This window comes from Falco punctatus, assembly GCF_963210335.1.
Source record: "Falco punctatus genome assembly, chromosome: 1".
Classification (NCBI taxonomy): domain Eukaryota; kingdom Metazoa; phylum Chordata; class Aves; order Falconiformes; family Falconidae; genus Falco; species Falco punctatus.
The window spans coordinates 79,866,013-79,884,329 of NC_137580.1; the positions used below are offsets into that span (position 1 = coordinate 79,866,013).

Here is an 18,317-nt window from a genome sequence, read left to right on the forward strand (position 1 = left end):
GTTGACAATAACATGAGAAGTACTACTGGCTGTGAAGACCCTGCATGATAAGTACAGTTAATGTTAAGAATTTGAGAAAAATGAAATATTAATGAGATTTACCCTTGACCAAATAAGCTTGTACCTATCACACTTAGTTTTCAATACTGTATTTAAAAGAGTTTGGTAGCTGTAGTGCAAGAGAAGCATGGGATGACTCCTGCAGGTCTACAGGGTTTTTTGGATTCTAACCTCCGGGTACCCAATGCATCAATTTATTACTGAAATGTAACTGGCACTCATACAGTATCCGGGTACTGGGTGGTTGGTGGCTCTTCCAGTTTTGTCAGATTGCCAGTAGTATTTTTTGCTGTTCATTTTGAGATGGTGATGATTCAGCTGAGAACCACAGGAAGAATAAACTGTACTGAAGTGGTCTCCGCTCAGTGGGTTGCTTGTGAAAGCTGATCCTGTGCCCAGGAGCTGGAATTTATAGGAATGTTTCCCATTCCTTCCTAAACCCATGTTTGTGTGGGGATACTAGAAGGGCAGATGAAGGACAACAAATTGCAATAATTCTATGTGGGTGATGTTAAAGGTAAATAGCCCAATGTTAACATAGTACCTGACCCAAACAGTGCTGCTACTTAGTGCCTAATATATGTGAGATACGGGGTGGATATGAGTTACCACCTGGTTTTTTTAATATTTTATTTTTTTTTTACTTTTTGGTTTTGCTTGGAAAAGATGAAGGATTGCAAACAGTTGCATTTGGTGAAATAATTACAGGATAGGATGAAATTTTGTGTAGGTGTTTATTGTAGTTTACACTTGTGATGCTGGACTTGGTTATTAGACTAGTGGTAACACACAGAGATGTGGGTCCAGCCTTTGGCCAAAAGGCTTCATCTGTCTTTTTGGGTTGTTCCCAGTGCAGATGTGAAGCTTGCTACCATGAACCAAGTTCACAGTATTTAGCTAACCTGGCATTCTCTACTTGGCCTAAACTTTGAACTGGTCAAAAACCTAAAAGTAAGGGCATCAGTCTTTGAGATCCATGGTCTCCATTGCAAATGTTGGAGCACAAAATCCCAGCACGTTTAGTTCTCTTTTTATGAAAAGTGAAAGTTTATTTTCCTAAATGGGGAAAATATTACAGCTTGGACTGGCTAGTTTTTTAGCCTTTCCTGAGTCCTGTGTTATTGTCAGTCAAGTTGATGTCTCCTGTAATACGCCATTCCTATCAAAGTCTGTCTAGAGTGCCTTAAAAAGGCATCAAATAATTTATCTGCTACAAATTCCAGTAGTTCCTGTGCTTTGTGGTCCCTGTGCTGGGTAGCGGGTGGGAGTGTGAGTGCCTCTCCTTTAATTCAGAAGGGCTTTCTGATTTTTACTTACTTATCTTCTGAGTTCCAGTGAAGATTGACTACTGTAAATGCCAACAGAAATCTCTGAACCATTTGGCAATATGTGAAGATTTTTGCCTTGAATATGAAGATGGTCGCGACTCAGCTCGGATATATGCATACTTCCATGGCATTTGCAGCTTGTAATGGAGATGATGCTTCTTTGGACTGAGAATATGAAAACTGGTTTAACACCAGCCTTCTCTTTGAGTCCCAGTTTCTTGACTTGGATCAAGAGCCAATTGCTTTTCAAAACAGAGGAAAAGCAGGCTTGTGAGTTAGGGTGCAAAGTAGTGTGAAGTATTACATTGTAGCTACATTTAGTATCTGTTAATAAGCTAACAAATGCTACAGCAATTATAAAAGGTATCTGCATGTAGCACTTGTAACTTTCTACCTATAGATAACTTATTTTAGCTGTCCCAGGGCTGGCTGGTGACAAATGCCAATGTTTGGTGGCAGTAATGCATCCTCCTAGTAGGTGCAGTTACCTGATCTTCCGAGTTATATGGACAGCCAGGAGCCACACTGTAAACCCAGACAATAACACAGTGGTCGCATTTCTCAACCTGTGATTTCTTTTACTCAGCCTATAAATATGGCCTAATTTTTTCTGACTGCAGCCTGTCAGCATGCTTGCTTAAGAGCGTAGGTGCTTTGCACTGGGTCATTTGGACACACTGACTGGGTAGGATTGATTAGTTTATAGCTTGACTCCAAACTGTGACTTTGCAAGGAAGAAAAAAGGATTAAAGCTTTTTTTTTTCCCCTTCTCTGAAGAATGATTTCATAAAAATGATGTCATGCTATTTTGTAGGTCTGCTCTCTTTGTATGTTTAGTCACGTTGGCTTGCTTTATAGTTAAAAATAGGCTTTTACTGTTTTGTGCTGCTGTTATTCCTGCAGAGCCAGGAGAGTGGGAGCTGGGTTGCGCTTTTAGGACTCCACGCATAGCATTGTTTCCTAAATGCCTTTGCTGCTGTGTGCCTGCCAACCTACCGAATGCCGTAGGAGTTGCATGAGTGTCAGGAAGGTCTGACGTGGGATGATTTGAAAGGGCATGGTAATACCTGATAAAGAGAATATGACTGCAAATTGGGCCATAAATTTAATATTGGCAGTAGTGGGATCAGTGGCTTGAAAATGGGGTGATGAAGGACATTCTACCTGAAAACTGAATGTATTTGGTTGTGGTTGAAAATAAAAATCATTTGAGATTTTGGAAATCTAAACTGAATTGTGGGAATTATTTCTTAGTTAGCTGTATCATGGGCTTGCTGAACCATCAGTCCTGTTCTCACTTTAACTCAACTACAATTTTTGTGCTTTTGATGTGTATTTTTTTCTTACATGTAAGCAGCTAAAGGCTCTTCAAAACTTGCATTGGATACACTCTGCCTCTGCTGTTTCAGTGATCAGGGTACAGCTTGACCTCTAAATCTTAATGTTGATAACAGGCTAGGAAAAAAATATCTTCCAAATACTTGGCAGGCAGTAGCTCCTTACTATTCTGGATTGATCACGAAAGGGCCAGATGTCAGACTTGGATGTGTCTCCCTGGCGTGCTTGCCTTTTCAGTTTTGAGCCACAGCACTAGTGGATTTTTAGCTAGGTTTTTTAGCTTTTGAATAAGAAGCTGACTATACAGGGATTTTGTTTGAAGTATCCATAAATAATGTAGAAGTATCTTTTCTCTGTTTTCCTTGCTTTTAAGGAACCACGAGGAAAAGTAAAATGCATGAAATTATGGATTTTGGAGCCTTTGTAAAGTGTGTTTTAATTATTTAAGTAACTTGGCATCTGCAAATGGTGGTCCATTGGATATTTTTTTTTTTTAAGGTAAAAGAGAAGATTTGTACCAATTCTATTAAAAGTGAAGCTGCTTACAGCTGTAGGAGCAGAATAAAAAGCAAACTAAAATGAAAACACTCTTGGTTTCTGTTAATAACTGTAGCAGTCTAAATGCTAGGTGTACCTCTCCTTGCCTGTTGGTGTATGACTTCTGCGAACATTTTCTGTGCTCTCACTCCTGGAGTTTGTCCTGTTCAGTCTTGCTCATTTTCCAAATGGTAGATTCTTTTACTTGATCTTACGGGGATTTTTTCAGTTTTGTGAGAAGACAGGGGATGTCTTGCATTTCAGGGAAGAGGATTTCAGGTATTTTCATTTAGCAGAGAGTTTCCAGGGTGCCTGAATACAGCTGCTGTTCCTAAATAAATGGATACTAAAATGTAGTTTCAAACCAGTGGCATGAATGTCAGCATAGTATACAGAAAATCTAGTTATCTACCTCTTTCCTGTTGAAGGAAGAGGTTGTTTAGACAGTTAAATGTCACTCCTACACCTGCCACTTCCATTAGTATTGTACATTACTATTCTTTCTGTGATAATGGTACCTAGGGAAAACTAAAATTAGGAATTCCTGAGTTACAGTAACATGATTTTTATTTTTTAAGTGGAGGCTCAGTGTTTCAGCTGGGGTTTTATTTAGTTAAGCATGCAGAGATAACATGTTTAATGTAGGAAGTGACTAAAATGTCTACCACTTTTGTGAAAGTAAGTAACCTTCTTAAGCTCTTGCACCATGGGGTGCTATAGAAAAGACCATTCTAGCGCTATCATAAATCAGCAGTTAAGATTTGACTCTCAGATTTTCTGGTTATTGCAAGGTGACCTGATGCAGTAGGTGATGTACATGCACACATCCTGGGTCTCTATAGCTTATCTTGCAGTAGGTGGGAGAAAAAAAGATGAACTTCACTAACTGTAGTTGTTGAACAGCTTTCAGTTACTGTCCTAGTATTTTGAGCTGATATCTGTGCTGGTCGTTTTTCTGCCACTTGGCAACCTCTGATATAAAATCTCTTCCTAAATAAACATCATTGAAATATGTCGTGGTGTCAGGAGAATGTAAAAGTGGCTACGTGGATTGTGTTTTTTAATATCCTGTTGACCCAAGGCCGGAATAAAAGGGATGATTGAAACTCCGTGTGCACACCTGCACAGACACAAATAGATAAATTTCTGGAAGACACGTCTGAATGCCAGCATTTTAAGCAAAATGACATGGTGCTTCAGTCGGCAATGTCTCCTTGTCCCAAAGCAGGCTCGGTGTGGGGCTGCCTTGGTTTGCTTATCTTGTGAATGTTGTGGACATTTGTAAAAATTAATGATTTTTTTTTTTAAAAAGGGATGGGGGCGCACAGCTAATTGAATTTAGCATTTGATATTAGAGTTGTAAATAACTGCCACAGACTACAAAGAAAAGGTCTGCTGGTTGTTTCAAAATTCAATGGAGATATTAATATAGAAGATGCTTCTGTGTTGATCTGTGCAAATAATTTTAAGTGGCTTTGCACAGTTGTTGCTGCACTGTGCTCCAGAATTTAGGGAACATCTTTGTACTTGCTACAGACTTTTCAATGAAAATAAGAAAAATGGTTCTTTACTTTTTCCTTTACTATGATTACAGTGAGCACACACAAGTAAGTCTTTTGCCCAAACTAGTAAATATTTGTAGTAGTTTGAAGAAGTTTGAATCTTGTTCTGTGTGACAGAATAGAAACTCTGGAGGCTATTGGGAATGCATGGTACCGCATACAGTTATAAAATCTTACGTCAGTGTGAAAATTTTGCACTAATTTTCTTTGGCCACCATATGAGGAAAAATGTAAAATAGTATAGCAGGCAAATCTGGGGGTGTTACAGCAACATTCACTGCTGTTATATTGCCATGGCTTGAGTATGGTTGCAATTTCAAAACCCGTAACATGAGGAATAAAGCTGTTTGACTAGTAGGCATGTTAGTATAGCATTAAATAAAACATAGATAAAATAAAATCATTGTAATGTTGCAAAATCTTACAATAGTCCTGTATAAAGAGAAATACTTGTAATTTACAAATATTTTGAGTTGTCTCATTGCTGTGCTATTTTTACATTATCCCGAAAAACAATGAGTTGTTACCTGTATTACTACGTAATGCAAATGTGAAACATTTGTACTCTCTGCACTGGTCTCAGAAGTATTACCTATAAATTTTATGATGTTTTTAGGTAACCTTTCTCTTAAAATTCACCTTATTTTAGAAATAACATTTGCTACCTCTTTTGACTAACTTTTTTTTTTAAAAAAAAATTGTATAATTGATTTGAAATGCTGACTGTTATGCAATTAGCAATCTCAAACCAGTGATTATGGTAATGCACATTTCTGCTTTATGATACGGAATGCTACAATCAGAATATTCTTAAAAACAATGTGTAGCAAGTGCTTTGATGTCCGCTTGTGTGTTGAGATATACATCTTGTAATACTGCAGTTCCTCAATTTTTTTGTTTGAGGTGAAGCAAAAGTGTGCATCTTTCACTGTCAGACAAGGAAAATAGAGGCAAGTTTCATTAGCCAGCACATGGAAAACAAGCAGTCGTGGTGCATGATTTCTTATTTGGAGCCAGTCATTAGCAGAAGAATTATGCATTTTTCTCTCTTATCACTTAAGTTACTGAAAATCAAAGTAATTGTATTAACAAAAAAACACCCACTTTTCTCATGACTATTCCTTGATACTGTAAAGCCAAGATAATCCTTTAGTTAAAACTCCAAGGGTGGCATTGATATGGCTGTGGTCATCCGACTTCAAACAAAATTTCTATTTAATTGCTTGTGAATAGTCATGTCTCTGTTTAGATTTTCATCAACTTTCTTTCAATTAATCTGTTTTTTTATAGGGTAAGACTCTGTACAAATGGAAATCTGCAGGTTTTGCATCTGTGCACAGCAACTCCCTACGTATCTATGTCTTAAAAATATTTTCCTTGAACATGTACAAAATACTTAGATCTTTATGAAGAAACTGCCACTAAGAAAATCTAAAATGTTATTATGTTAATCATGTTGATTTTTGTCTTTTTTCCTCTTTTGGTTAGTCTGCTTCTGAATGATAAGTATATAAAAAAAAAACCCAACAAACCAAAACCCAGGCTCGCTTCAGTTTTTTCTACTTGGAGGACTGACATGGGTCTGGAAGGGATTTTCTGCGTCACTGCCATTACACACTGTTGTACAGCACATTCATACCTTTACCTTTGATTTGAAAGCCTTCCCTACCACAGCTCCTGTGGAGTATGGTTTTGAGAATCTCTGTGGTTCATAGATACCAGCCTCCTTTCAGCTTCCTGCTCATTAGGCTTTACACCTGCATCGCTTTCTACTGGAAAGATTTCTTTTTCCTCTTTCCTGTTTCTAGCTAGTGATCATGCCCTCACTCAGCTCGGGCTGAATAAGCCGTGCTCCTCTTGCAAATACTAGTTTTTCTTCTGATAATCCTGATAGTTCTTCTCTGACTCTGTGTATATGTATGGCTTTAAGTCCATCTTTGTTGAAAACATCCAGCTGGGAATGGGCACCACATTTCCACATAAGGTCTTTGCTGGGGCCATGGATAAGTGATCTCACTGGGGTCTCCTGCTGCTGCATCACCTTAACAGTTTGGTCAGCTTCTAATTAGCTGATACACTGAAACTGTTTACAGTCATTTCTGATTATGAGTTTCCAGGTTCTTGGATTTTGTCTCAACGTGTGTGATCTCACCTCTTCTCTTACTGCATTGTATTTCTTTTAGTCCAGGTAGAAGTCATCGTATGCTCGCAGAACAGTGTCGTGCTCATCTGTGGTACCAATAGTGTCTCTTTGCACTGTGATACCAAGCAGGTTTTACCAGCATGTTTGTTTTTTCCCCCCACTTGTAAAGAGGGGAATCCTACAATCTTTCCTATATCTATTATTTTTCCTATCTCATCTTTAAAAAATAAAAATTACTTGGGTAGCCCTTACCTTAGTTTATTTTTTTTTTTAATTCTAGAATCAATTCATGTTGATTTCTTTTACTACTGCTAGTTCAAGTGCAGTAAAATTCAGTGCTGTAGTTCAGTAGTAAACTGCAGTAGTTCCGATTAAACAGCTGCAGTTCAAAGCTGAGATGTCTCTTCATGAGTGTTTGAAAAACTTAACCAAGCTTAGTTAGATTGGCTAGACTGCCGTAATCGTGGGATGAAATATTTTGTGATTAGGTGTCAGCAACACGTGGTGCAAGAATGCCCTGCTAATGGAAAAAGCTTCAGCACTTGGAATCATGTACATGCCATAGGTCTTTGCTTTAACTGTTTAATATGTGCCCAGGTAGATGTTTTTACTTTTGGGCTGCACTCTCTAGTTGCCTGTAGTGGTTTTCAATCCTGAGTGGCATTTTAAAGCTGAAAATAAAATCTGGCTAGAGGTGCCATCAGTTTTACCCCTGCTGGTGTAATTGCTCTTCAGCATCCCCCATGTCCACTTGTTAGACTGCTGCATAAGAAACCCAAAATGAGTCTGCATGTGAGTTGTACTTGAGCATTCCCTTATTTATTTAAAATTTCCTGCAGGATTTAAAATACCTTGCTTGAAAATGTTTGAATTAACATTTCCTGTAAACATACGTGCCCACATAAAGTGTTCTTGAACTTTTTTTTTTGCTTTTACATCCTTAGGCATAAATCTTTTGTCTGGCTTCCTGTGGAAGCAAAGTTTGTGACCAGGTTCTCTGTTCCTTCCTCTCCCACAGTTAGTTATAACAGGCCAAAGAGTTCAAAATTTAACCTCGTAAGCCTCCAAAAATCCCGAAAGTAGGCCGTTCAGTTTCTAGCCCAGCAGTAGTTCTCAGCATATTAAACACCCAAACAGCCACAAGAGAAAGTATTTAGGAATATCTAACTGTGGGAAAAACATCAACTGGAACATGCATTATGTTAGTATGAAAATCAGTTGTTCCCAAGAGAGAGATCTCCGCAAAGCCAAGCTTTATTAATTTTTTTGTCCTCCACGTCTAATGCTTTTAAATAATGGAGAGCTTTTACTGAAGTTCAGTGGTTGAGCTCATTTTCTACGCTCCTACCCTAGAGATATTTCAGAAGTCAATTGAAATGCCTCAGAACGGTCTTTCCTTCAGCTTAAACTGCAATCATCAAGTGCCTGTCCCTAGCTGTCAGTTTTCATTATGTAGATCTCCACAATGTGAATTTGCTTCCCTGTTTTATGCGGTGGTTTTGGGGAAGCGGTTAGTTGGTGTGCGGGCGTGGGCTGTGCCGGCACTGTTATGCTCTAAATGCAAGGGAGTGCTTGGGGGGCCTGGTGAGTGTGTGGGCATGGAACTCTGGAATGGAGATTTTGCTTTTCACAGTAGTTCAAAGCGACTAAGGAATGGGATCTGATCTAAGTCTGAGTTGCTCACTTCATGAAACAAAACAGATAAATAAAAAATACCAGATACTTAATGAAAAAAGACGAGGCAGTCCTGACTGTCCTGCGTACTCTCTCTCTTCTGCAAGGTGTCACTCCCACTGCACTGTTTGGGAAATATTTTATCCAGACCATCTGAGGTTGCCAGAGAGTTGTTGGTAATTAAATGGATATCCACAGTCAAAACAGTTGTAGAACAATCTTTTTAGTTTGATCCCTGGAGCAGAACTGCTCTGATTTTAAAACCACCACAGATTCTGTGTTTTAGAAGTACTAAATTATCCTTTTTTGCCCAATGAAAAAGTTACACGTTTACCACTTATTTTCTGAGACAGACTTCTGAGCAAAGTTCTAAATAAAAATATTCTGATCTTGCAGATTTCTTCTGTTCAGTGCAAATATGTTAGAATGGTTTGAGTTCAGAATGTCAAAAACCTGGAGAGAAGAGCTTTGGAAAATTGTTTACCATTATTTAGTTCAGTTTAGTATGTTTTAGTTCAAATCCATTCTGCTTTTTTCTCTCTCTCTCTTTTTTTTTTTTTTTTTTTTTTGTGTTCTTGGTTCACAGGCACTGTAAATGCCTGTACGATACAATTTTTCCTTTTTTTTTTTTTTAACATCATTTGAGCTGTTGTCAATAAACTGACACTCATGTTTGCTGAAGTAATGATGTTTATGCCGTATTTCCTGAAGGCATATATATTTGAATATAAAATGCTGCGTTGAATCTGTGACGCGAACCCTGTCAAAAGAAAAAGCAAATACTAACAGATCTGGTCCTAAAACAGAGAAGGTAGTTAAATAAAAATGGGCGTGTGTCAGTGATGAATTTCGTACTTTCCCTTTGCACAGAGTTGTCCCTGAGAGCTTTTCCCTATTCCCCAGATACCCATTTACATTTCACCACCTCTGTCCCTCTGCAGAAGTCAATAATACTTCAAGCAAAGGATAATTACGTTCAATGTGTTAAATGCTCATAGGATTACCTGCTGAGAGCTACAGGATATACAGTAAGTGGCAGTCACTGTGTGTTTTTGTAAGGTAAACAAGATGAAGTTCCTTTGCACTCGCTCTGTCTCTCTCTCCCTCTGAGACCTGCAGGTCACATTGCATTAACTTAAACTTCTGACTAGTTTTATGGGGGGCTACCTATACCAAAGGATCAGTGGAGGAACATACGAAGAGCTTGCAGAAAAGATTCTTATAATGCTTTTTTAATTAGAGGTCTTCTGCTATGAATTTTGTCTAAGAACAACTGCTTAACACAGCAGTATACCCAAATGCAATATTCTCAGAACATGGGTTGTGTCTTGTGTTGTAGTCGAGATGAAGAACATTTTTAAGTGTAGGTCTTCATGAAGTTTGAGCCACGGTTTCACATAAAGATGTGTATTTGGGGAAAACCTGGAGATTCAAAATACATGGGATACTATTGTATAAAGTGAATGATACACAGAAGACATAGTTGAAGTCAGAAGGTTTTTATTTAACTCTTGCTGAAGTTTTCAGAGAAAATATATGGAAACCTCTTCATATTTTTCATCCTCCTTAGTACAAGGAAGTCCTGCTTCCATAGGACTTGCATCCTAACTTGAACTGTATATAATTCAAACTTTTAAATTTAACTCTGCACTGGACATGTCAGCCTGCATCATCACATCTGTTGACAGAGTCAATGGAAATTACTTTATTATTCTGTAATTACTTATATTGACTGCTGTGCTGTAAATCACTGAACCATGAAAATGTTTTCCTTGATGTCTCTCTTGGTTACTGAAAGAATTACATTGAACTAGCATGTTGATGAATACCCACCATTATTAGAAGTATTTCTTCCCTCAGTCATTAAATATCATTAAGTCTGGGTGTATCCTTAAAACACATACAACAGACTTACAAACATTTAATATAAAAATGAACATGTACATAAAATAGCGAAATAAAATGTTACTGAATTGATGGGTTACTGAAGAATACTGCGTTGGTGATGTACACGCTTCTAGTGCAATAAAAAAATTTAAATTTCTATCTTAGTGGGGAAAAATGGGAAAGACTAAGGCATAATATTTATTTGGCTGCTGTTGTTCTTCCTTTACAAAAAGATACAGCATACCAAAATAACTTTGTTGCAATTATTTATTTAGATTTGTGGGACTAAATGTGTCATCTGTAAAAGAAATAAATAGCATATTTCTTTTTCATTATGGCGGGTTTTATTATTGTATTAGTGAAGACGTACTACAGAATAAGCACTTAGATGTATGTGTTTAGAAGCTGAAGAATCGGTGTTTGCGTGTGTTTCTTTAATTTCAGAAGGTGGAAATAAAGGCTATAAAGGTGATATTTCACATTTTCTTATGTCTACTGTACTTGCTTGGTCTGTCTCAGGGGCACTGAATTACCTATAGGATTGTTCACTGGGATCTGCAAAACAGAATGTCACACTTTTTGCCCTCTTTAATTCCATCTTTGTGCAGATGTACTTAAGTCACTTTGCAGGCTTTATAAATCTTTCATAAAGTGCTGACTGGCCTTCAGTAGAAGACCTTGTTTATAAAATGCTTACTGATATGTTTGCTTTAAAATGAGTGGTATATTGGAGCTCTGCAACCAAAATTCTTCTTGTATTTTAAAATTACATTCTTCTGTCTGTCCCAATGTTGCATTTATACTTGTTTTCACATATAATTGCATTTATAAAACAAACCAAAGAAACCCTCACAACCAAAAAACTACAGAACAATACTACTTAAGTGAACTAAAGGGGTGCTTTTTTGGTATAATTTCACTCATTTTTTTTGCTGTTTTCATAACTGTTTATGCTGTATCTGAAGATTTTAATTTCTTGTCCAGTAAATATTCTGAAAATATATTTTAGAATACTGTATTAGTAGAATAAGCCCAATGATTTCTTGAGTAGAAGTTGCAATAGAGGTTGCCTTTTGTTATACAGAAAGGCATGCTGTAGGGTCAGAGAAAATCATGATGTTCTTAAAATAGGAGGAACATACTCAGAGCAAAGTAATTGTTAGCTTTGCATGCATAAAGCGGTGACTCATTTTGAGGGTGGAAGTAATAAAATGTTGCTTTTGAGATAGGAAGATGTGATAGGGTTTAAGGTATTGTGCAGTTCAAAATGGAGATATGTCTTTATCCTTAAGATAGTTTCACATAATTGTTTACGTTTTCTTTTTTATTTTTTTAGGATTTTCAAGAAGTAAAAATTTGGAGATCCCAGATAGGCTGTTTTTCCTCTGGTTTCTATCCATGTGTGTAAACTCTTTAAATGTGTGTATGTACCCATGTATGCTCACTTATTAAGAGCTACATGTATAATTATAAAATACTGGTTTGATATCTATCAAATTAGGATTAGGTCTTTGGAGTTACTTATGTAATTGGTTCATGTTTTGTATTAAAAACTTTTGTCCCCCTATTTATACTTCATTAGATCTATGCATATGCAGCCTTACTGTTTCTCACTTATGAAGTTTGTCCTGAAAATAGGTTATCAGGACAGTTATCTGACCTTTTTAATGACTATTAATTATTTAATGTAGTTTATGTATAATGTATTTTGAAACTATATTTTCTTAAGAACAAATTCTGCATTATTTTTCTAAATTACCCTGCTATATTTTCACTCTGTCCGTTAGGTCTTTCTTATGCTGTGACTCTTAAGTGTTCAGTAATAAAGCCTAAGAAATATTGTAGTTGTTGGCTTCAACAAAGCTGTAGCTTAGTGTTGTTGCCAAAAAATAAGATAAAATATAAATATATTAGATATAAAACATATAAATATAAAATAAGATAAAATATGCAAGTTGCTTTTGATCCTTATTACTTTGAAAGGCTCCTTAAAACTAGCCATCATTTAATGTAAATGGAAAACAAGATAAAAATTACTCCAGTTCTGATGCTGTTTGTGGTGTCTTTGGCCTGTGATGGGTGACGTTACTGAGGCAAAGGCTGTGTCCTTTGGCTTTCTCATACTGCAGCATGGGCCGGAGGATGAAGCGTGTGCTAGATCTGGCCTGTGCGCATTGCAAGGGCTTTACTCATGAGTAAAGTTAAGCCCCATGAAAGGGAGGGGTGGAAGGCAGGTGGCGTTAATTTCTGACTGGAGTTCTCCTTACGCGGCTGCGATGGATGGGCAGTACCTCCGCGGGAGCCCCCAGCGGCCCGCGCTGCCCCTGAGGCCCTGGCGGAGGGATCTCCCTGCCCGGCCCTGCCCCGCGGGCCCTGGGTTGTGGGTCTGCCCCTGCCCAGCCCAGGGGGGCAGCGACAGGGCGGCTGGGGGGCACCGGCCCCGCCAGGGACAGCCACCGCCCTTATGTAGAAGACTTAACCACTGTTGTTCTTCATTGTCATTGGTGCTTTATTTTTTTCCCCGTTGTGTACAACTCTGTACGTTAAATATTTTAAATAACAGCATGTGACTAAGGTAGAAATGCATGTATTTCTCACACACACTTTTCATCGAGCTCACAATTTAAATGTTTCAGCTTATTTAATTTTTGTATTTATTTTTTTTCCCATAACTTCTCACCTTAACTTATTTGGGGGTAGGGCAGTTGAAGTGGATGCTGCTGTCAGGCATGTAGCACAGAGACGTAGTATTCTGCAAAGCTGTGAGCATGTGCTTTCTGCTTGTAAATAGTCCTGTTTGATTAGGATCAAAGTGACTACTTAGGTTGCCCTAAGTAAAATGCCTGCTTTTGATCTTCTGCTGTCACCACTTGGGAAGTCCAGCTCATGCAGCGTGGCTTTGGCTTGAGGAGTTATTCTGAAACTGGTAATCACCAAACTTTCAGCTGATTGTAGCCAAAAAGAATTCAGAAGGCTTGTTTTTTGTATGCAACGTATTTCATCAGTTGTTGTGAAATCTCCTGCCTCTTCTTATTGCCTTTGTAGTAACAAAACATAAATCCTTGCTGTTCATTTAAAACACTAAGTGCAGTCTTTCTATTAAACGTAGCTTGATTTAGTTTTTTAACATATGAACTGGATTGGCTTTTATGTAAGGTTATTAATGATATTGCATTGATAAAAAAATAAATGCAGTTGTTAATGACATGGAGATACTTGCAGGGCACTGAAAAATTTAACACATTTGGTTGGGTGCAAGACTGTGACACGTAGCTCCCTATGGAGTTAATATTTATTTGGGATTGAAATAGCTATTACTGTATAAAATGTAAAACTCAAAATACTCTATCTTTGTAAGTTATCATTAAATGTACATATCTTAATATGTTGGATTTCTACTTTGAAATCAACCTGGACTACTTTAATGCTAAGAGATTGTAATTTTAGGAATAGTCATTGACACATTACAAAAGCTGTGGTCATTCATTTACTATACATTCTACCTGTGGAATGTATACTTATTTGTAGAATAATGATAAGAAATGGATATAGTGGCCTGAATATCAGCGTACACTGTTAAGTTTTGTGATAATTCAAGCATAGAGATTGAAAAGAGAAGTAACAGAGATAACAGATACTGTAACTAATGCACTCCTTAATGCTGTATTCTTTCCTGGTATATCATCAACAGTGGTGAGCATAACTAGATTTTTCTGGAGGCAGCATACATAGCTGTGTATATTAAAGTACTGCTTTTGTTAATTGCCCTGTCTTTGTTGATTGGTGTATGAAGGTCAGCTCTAGCTCTGTGCTTGCTGAAGCTTTTTAGGATATTATTGTCTGTTTCCTAGTTTTGTCCCCTCGTTCAGATAAAATGATACGAAAGAATTGTTTAACGTGTAGCCATGTTTGCTGTCACTGATGCTGTCATGCTGTAATAAGGAAGAAATCCTTTTGAAGTGTATTAGAATGGGAAATAATGGTCAGTCTAAATAAAACTAAGGTTTCCAGTTGCCTGTGCTTTCACCACAAATCCCAAAGCCAAGGTTCTTTCAGGGCATGTTCCATAAGCAGATTTAAACTGGGCAAACAGCAGTAAAATCATCCGGTACCTTTAGCTGTATAGAGCTAATAATTTTCTCAAGCACAGCCTCTTGTGACTTGCAGCTGACTTTTTTCATAATCTTTAATACTGATCGACGTATATATCTCAATGCTGAATGAGCCCTTATTTTCATTTTCATCCAGGGAGAACAGTAGTAGTGCCAAGGTAGCATTCATAACTGACGTGGATGGACACACTATGTATGACATTACTGGAGCAAACACACCTCTGTAGAGAGTATCTACCTTGCCTGAGTTGAAACAAACAAAAAAAAATGAGCCTAGTTGTGGTTTTTTTTTAAATTATTGAAACATTTGTTACATATGAAAATTGATACATTAGCATACTTTTATTAACTAGCAGTGGGATGCAGGCATCTTGGGGAGAAGAGTAATTTTCCCCTGAAATAACATTTAAATATTTCTTCAGACAGCAAATATTTTCTTTTATGGAAGTTCACTTTCTGAAGTCTGGCAATGTTTATGGTTCTTAAAAGATTTTCATGGGAGCTGTATGCATAAAGCAATAGTAAAAAGATATATCACAAAGCTTGGTAGATCATTCTTAAATGATCGAATATACTGTCTTGATTCATTCTTCAGCACGGCATGTGTGCAAACTTATTTCAGGATTGTAGCTCTGCAGTTGTATCAGTCTTCCCACATTTCCTTTTTGCCATCATATTATTTGGTTCAAAGTGTAGTAGATAGCTCAGTGGCTTGGATTTTACTTGTCTCTAATGTATTTTGTCAACTTCAGAAGCAAAAGTTAGCCAAATCCAGAGCAGTGTGTTTGGTTTTTTGGGTTTGTTTTTGGTGGGTTTTTTTGTTTGGTTGGTTTTTTGTTTTTTTTTTTTTTTTTTTTTTTTTTGTTTGTTTTTTTTAAAACTAGGTGACTTTACTCACTGTTAACCCCCACTTTGTGTGGGAAGCCATTGATACTAGCACAATATTCGTATGTGCTTCAATGCTATTGAAACCCCATAGCAAGGTACTGAAGAGTTTTAGCATAAGGGTTATGCTTCATTGGTGTTTGTCCTCAGATATATGTTTTTTAAAAATGTCTTACATTTGCAGCAATTTGGTGATATTTTGCTGACCTCTGCATGAATTAAAAACCTAAAAACCTGGAAAACTCAAAACACTTATGCTGCATTCTCAAACCCCAATGGTTTTCTTAATACACTTGGTACTGGCAGAGAGTAAAGTGTGACATAAATGATTTGAATTCATTTTGCTGCATATCTACCTCAAATTGTAATGATGCTTTTTCTGCTCCACCTATAGCTTCCTGCAGATTTCACAAAGCTGCACCTTACTGACAGTCTCCACCCACAGGTGACCCACGTTTCATCTAGTCACTCAGGATGTAGCATCACTAGTGATTCAGGAAGCAGCAGCCTTTCTGATATCTACCAGGTAAGACTGGAATGGATGCTGATGGGAGGTGCAATTGCCAACAGTTTTGATGTTAATAGCTGAATGCCCGTGCTGTTGACTATTATTAGTTTTTGTCTAAAGAAGCACACTACAGATTTCAATAAACTCGTTTTTTGTTTGAATTGTAAGAATTTCAGGTGTTTACCTGCCATATACTAGATCTGATGTTTGAAAACTGTAAGTAAACAGCACAGTGGCCTGATGTGTGTTGCCGTAGCTTGTCAGGATCCGAGTCAACAATTTGGAGATGTAGTGTTTAGCAACATTTCAGGTTTACGCTTCATTAATTTTGTTTGTACTTTGTGATTTTTGTGGGAGAAAATCTTCCTGTACTTCAGCACAGGAGCCAGTATGGCCTCTCCGGCAGATGTCTGTGGTGGGACCTAGGAGGTAACAGAGTTCTGCTCCCAGCTCCAGCACTGCACCATGTCTTTCTGTCTGATTTGCCATACATATAACAGCAGCTGTGATGTTTACAGAGCAGAATTCTAAACTATAGATTTAGGACCTTGTAATGTGAGGGAATTTTTTCTTGATGCTGCATTTTACAGTTCTTAAATGTGTTGGCTTCAAAATCTAGAATATATTCAGTGGCAGGGAGAAAAAAATGCACAGTGAGCAGCCTGTGCTGGCCTGACTTGAGGGCATATTCCAGTTTCCCCACCTTGTAGAGACCTGGTGCCAGCCTCTTTGTAGTGCTTTCTGTACTGACTGTCCTGGGAAAGATGGGGAGGTTGAACTGGTGACACTCTTTTCAGTTGTTACACTTCTGAGGGAGCTTCTTGTCATGAAGCTCTGTGCTCTTTGTTTAGAGCAGCTTGAATTTGGAGAGACTTACTGTGAAACTGAGCCAGAGGGTCCCTAGAGCACTTGGGGGTATGCATGCTTCCTCTAAATATAAATTGGAAAGAAGTCTGAAATAAAATAAAATGAGGAAGTCCACATCCTTCACTTGATGTTTACAGTTCTTGCAGTGTCAGAGGAGAGGTTTTGTCCTGATAGGAAAGTATAGCAATTTGTTATTTTGGGGGGAGGGGGAAAAGAAAAGGAATCAAATCCGATTAAAATATTACTCTATCAAAACGATCATAAAAAAAATTATGACACCAATACTACTTCTCCATAAGGTTCTGTTTACTAGAAGAGGAATACTCTTTGTTTGGGATGCTTCGGAAAATGCAAATGTAGCCATTTAAACAATGGGAAAAGCATCGTCCATACAAAGAGAAGTTCAGGTGTAAGCATAGTTGTAGCATGTAATCTGCTTCAGGTGAATAAGCCTGTGGGCTTTTCTGTGGGAGAAGATAGGTTATAAAAGGGTCCCAGTTCAATTTAGATAGTAATTCTAATAATGCAAAGGTTTATTTTTGTGAAAAATGTCAAAGTAACTGAACACTTCGGCATAGCATGTCAGTCAAGCATGTTTGTCAGAATTTCTTCTGAAACAAGGATTACTTTGAGACAGGATTTAGGTTTATACTGCGAGGGTGAAAAAGATGTAAAATCAGCTTTGTTCTTCAAGTCTTCTATAGATTTTCATACTTTTAATTCCAAAAGCTTTCACTTTAGCGTTAAAATAACAAGTACCTTTAGAGACACAGTTGTAGGTGGCATGTAGGTATAGTCATACAGTTACCCTCTAGATAAGTCGGAAACAAATTTTTGGAAAGATTTTCAGCAAAGCTTTCATAACTGTGTAAAGGATCACTGATTTTCTGGGAAATTAAAAAAACCCAAACAACCCACAACTATACTGAAACTTTAGAGAAATACTTTTTTAGGTAGTCACCAACCTGGTGTGAGACTCCTATGATAAGTTTTGTTTGCAGTAGCAGAATCAACAGAACGGTTGGTGTTTGGTTAATGGTTTTCTGAAGTACTTACATGGAGAACGTTTGCTTTTAAAATAGTCTTTTAAATTTAAAAAATAAAATCCGTTCTTGGTGATCTTTAAAAAAAAATTACCTGGTTTCTTCAATTTGTCTACAATACCTCATTTAAAGATGTCTTGGCAGAGATGTTTTGAGAACTGTGTAGTAGTACAATGGCAAAGTAATTGTTCAAATAGCCCATGTTTGTATCAACATTGAGAAATTTGAGCATGTATTGTGGAAAGTAACCCTATGGTTTTTGTTAATACACATACTTGAAGAAACGTTAAGAAAATGAATGGATAAGTTCAGATGTGGAAACTGATAAGCTTCTTAAATTCTTGGATTTAACTTAATGGTACCAAGTATTGTT

General features: G+C 37.4%; 1 protein-coding gene across 9 annotated transcripts in view; it reads left to right on the forward strand.

Annotated features, from left to right (window-relative positions):
* Positions 1–18,317, forward strand: part of RAPGEF2 (Rap guanine nucleotide exchange factor 2) — a 197,634-nt gene that overhangs the window by 130,619 nt on the left and 48,698 nt on the right. For 8 of the 9 annotated variants that reach the window (XM_080377606.1, XM_080377603.1, XM_080377601.1 and 5 more), the window contains one exon: positions 15,921–16,052. The exons of the other annotated variant lie outside the window; for it this stretch is intronic. In XM_080377606.1, the coding sequence (XP_080233732.1) occupies positions 15,921–16,052 (132 nt within the window). The remainder of the gene's footprint in view (positions 1–15,920; positions 16,053–18,317) is intronic. 9 annotated transcript variants of the gene reach the window in all.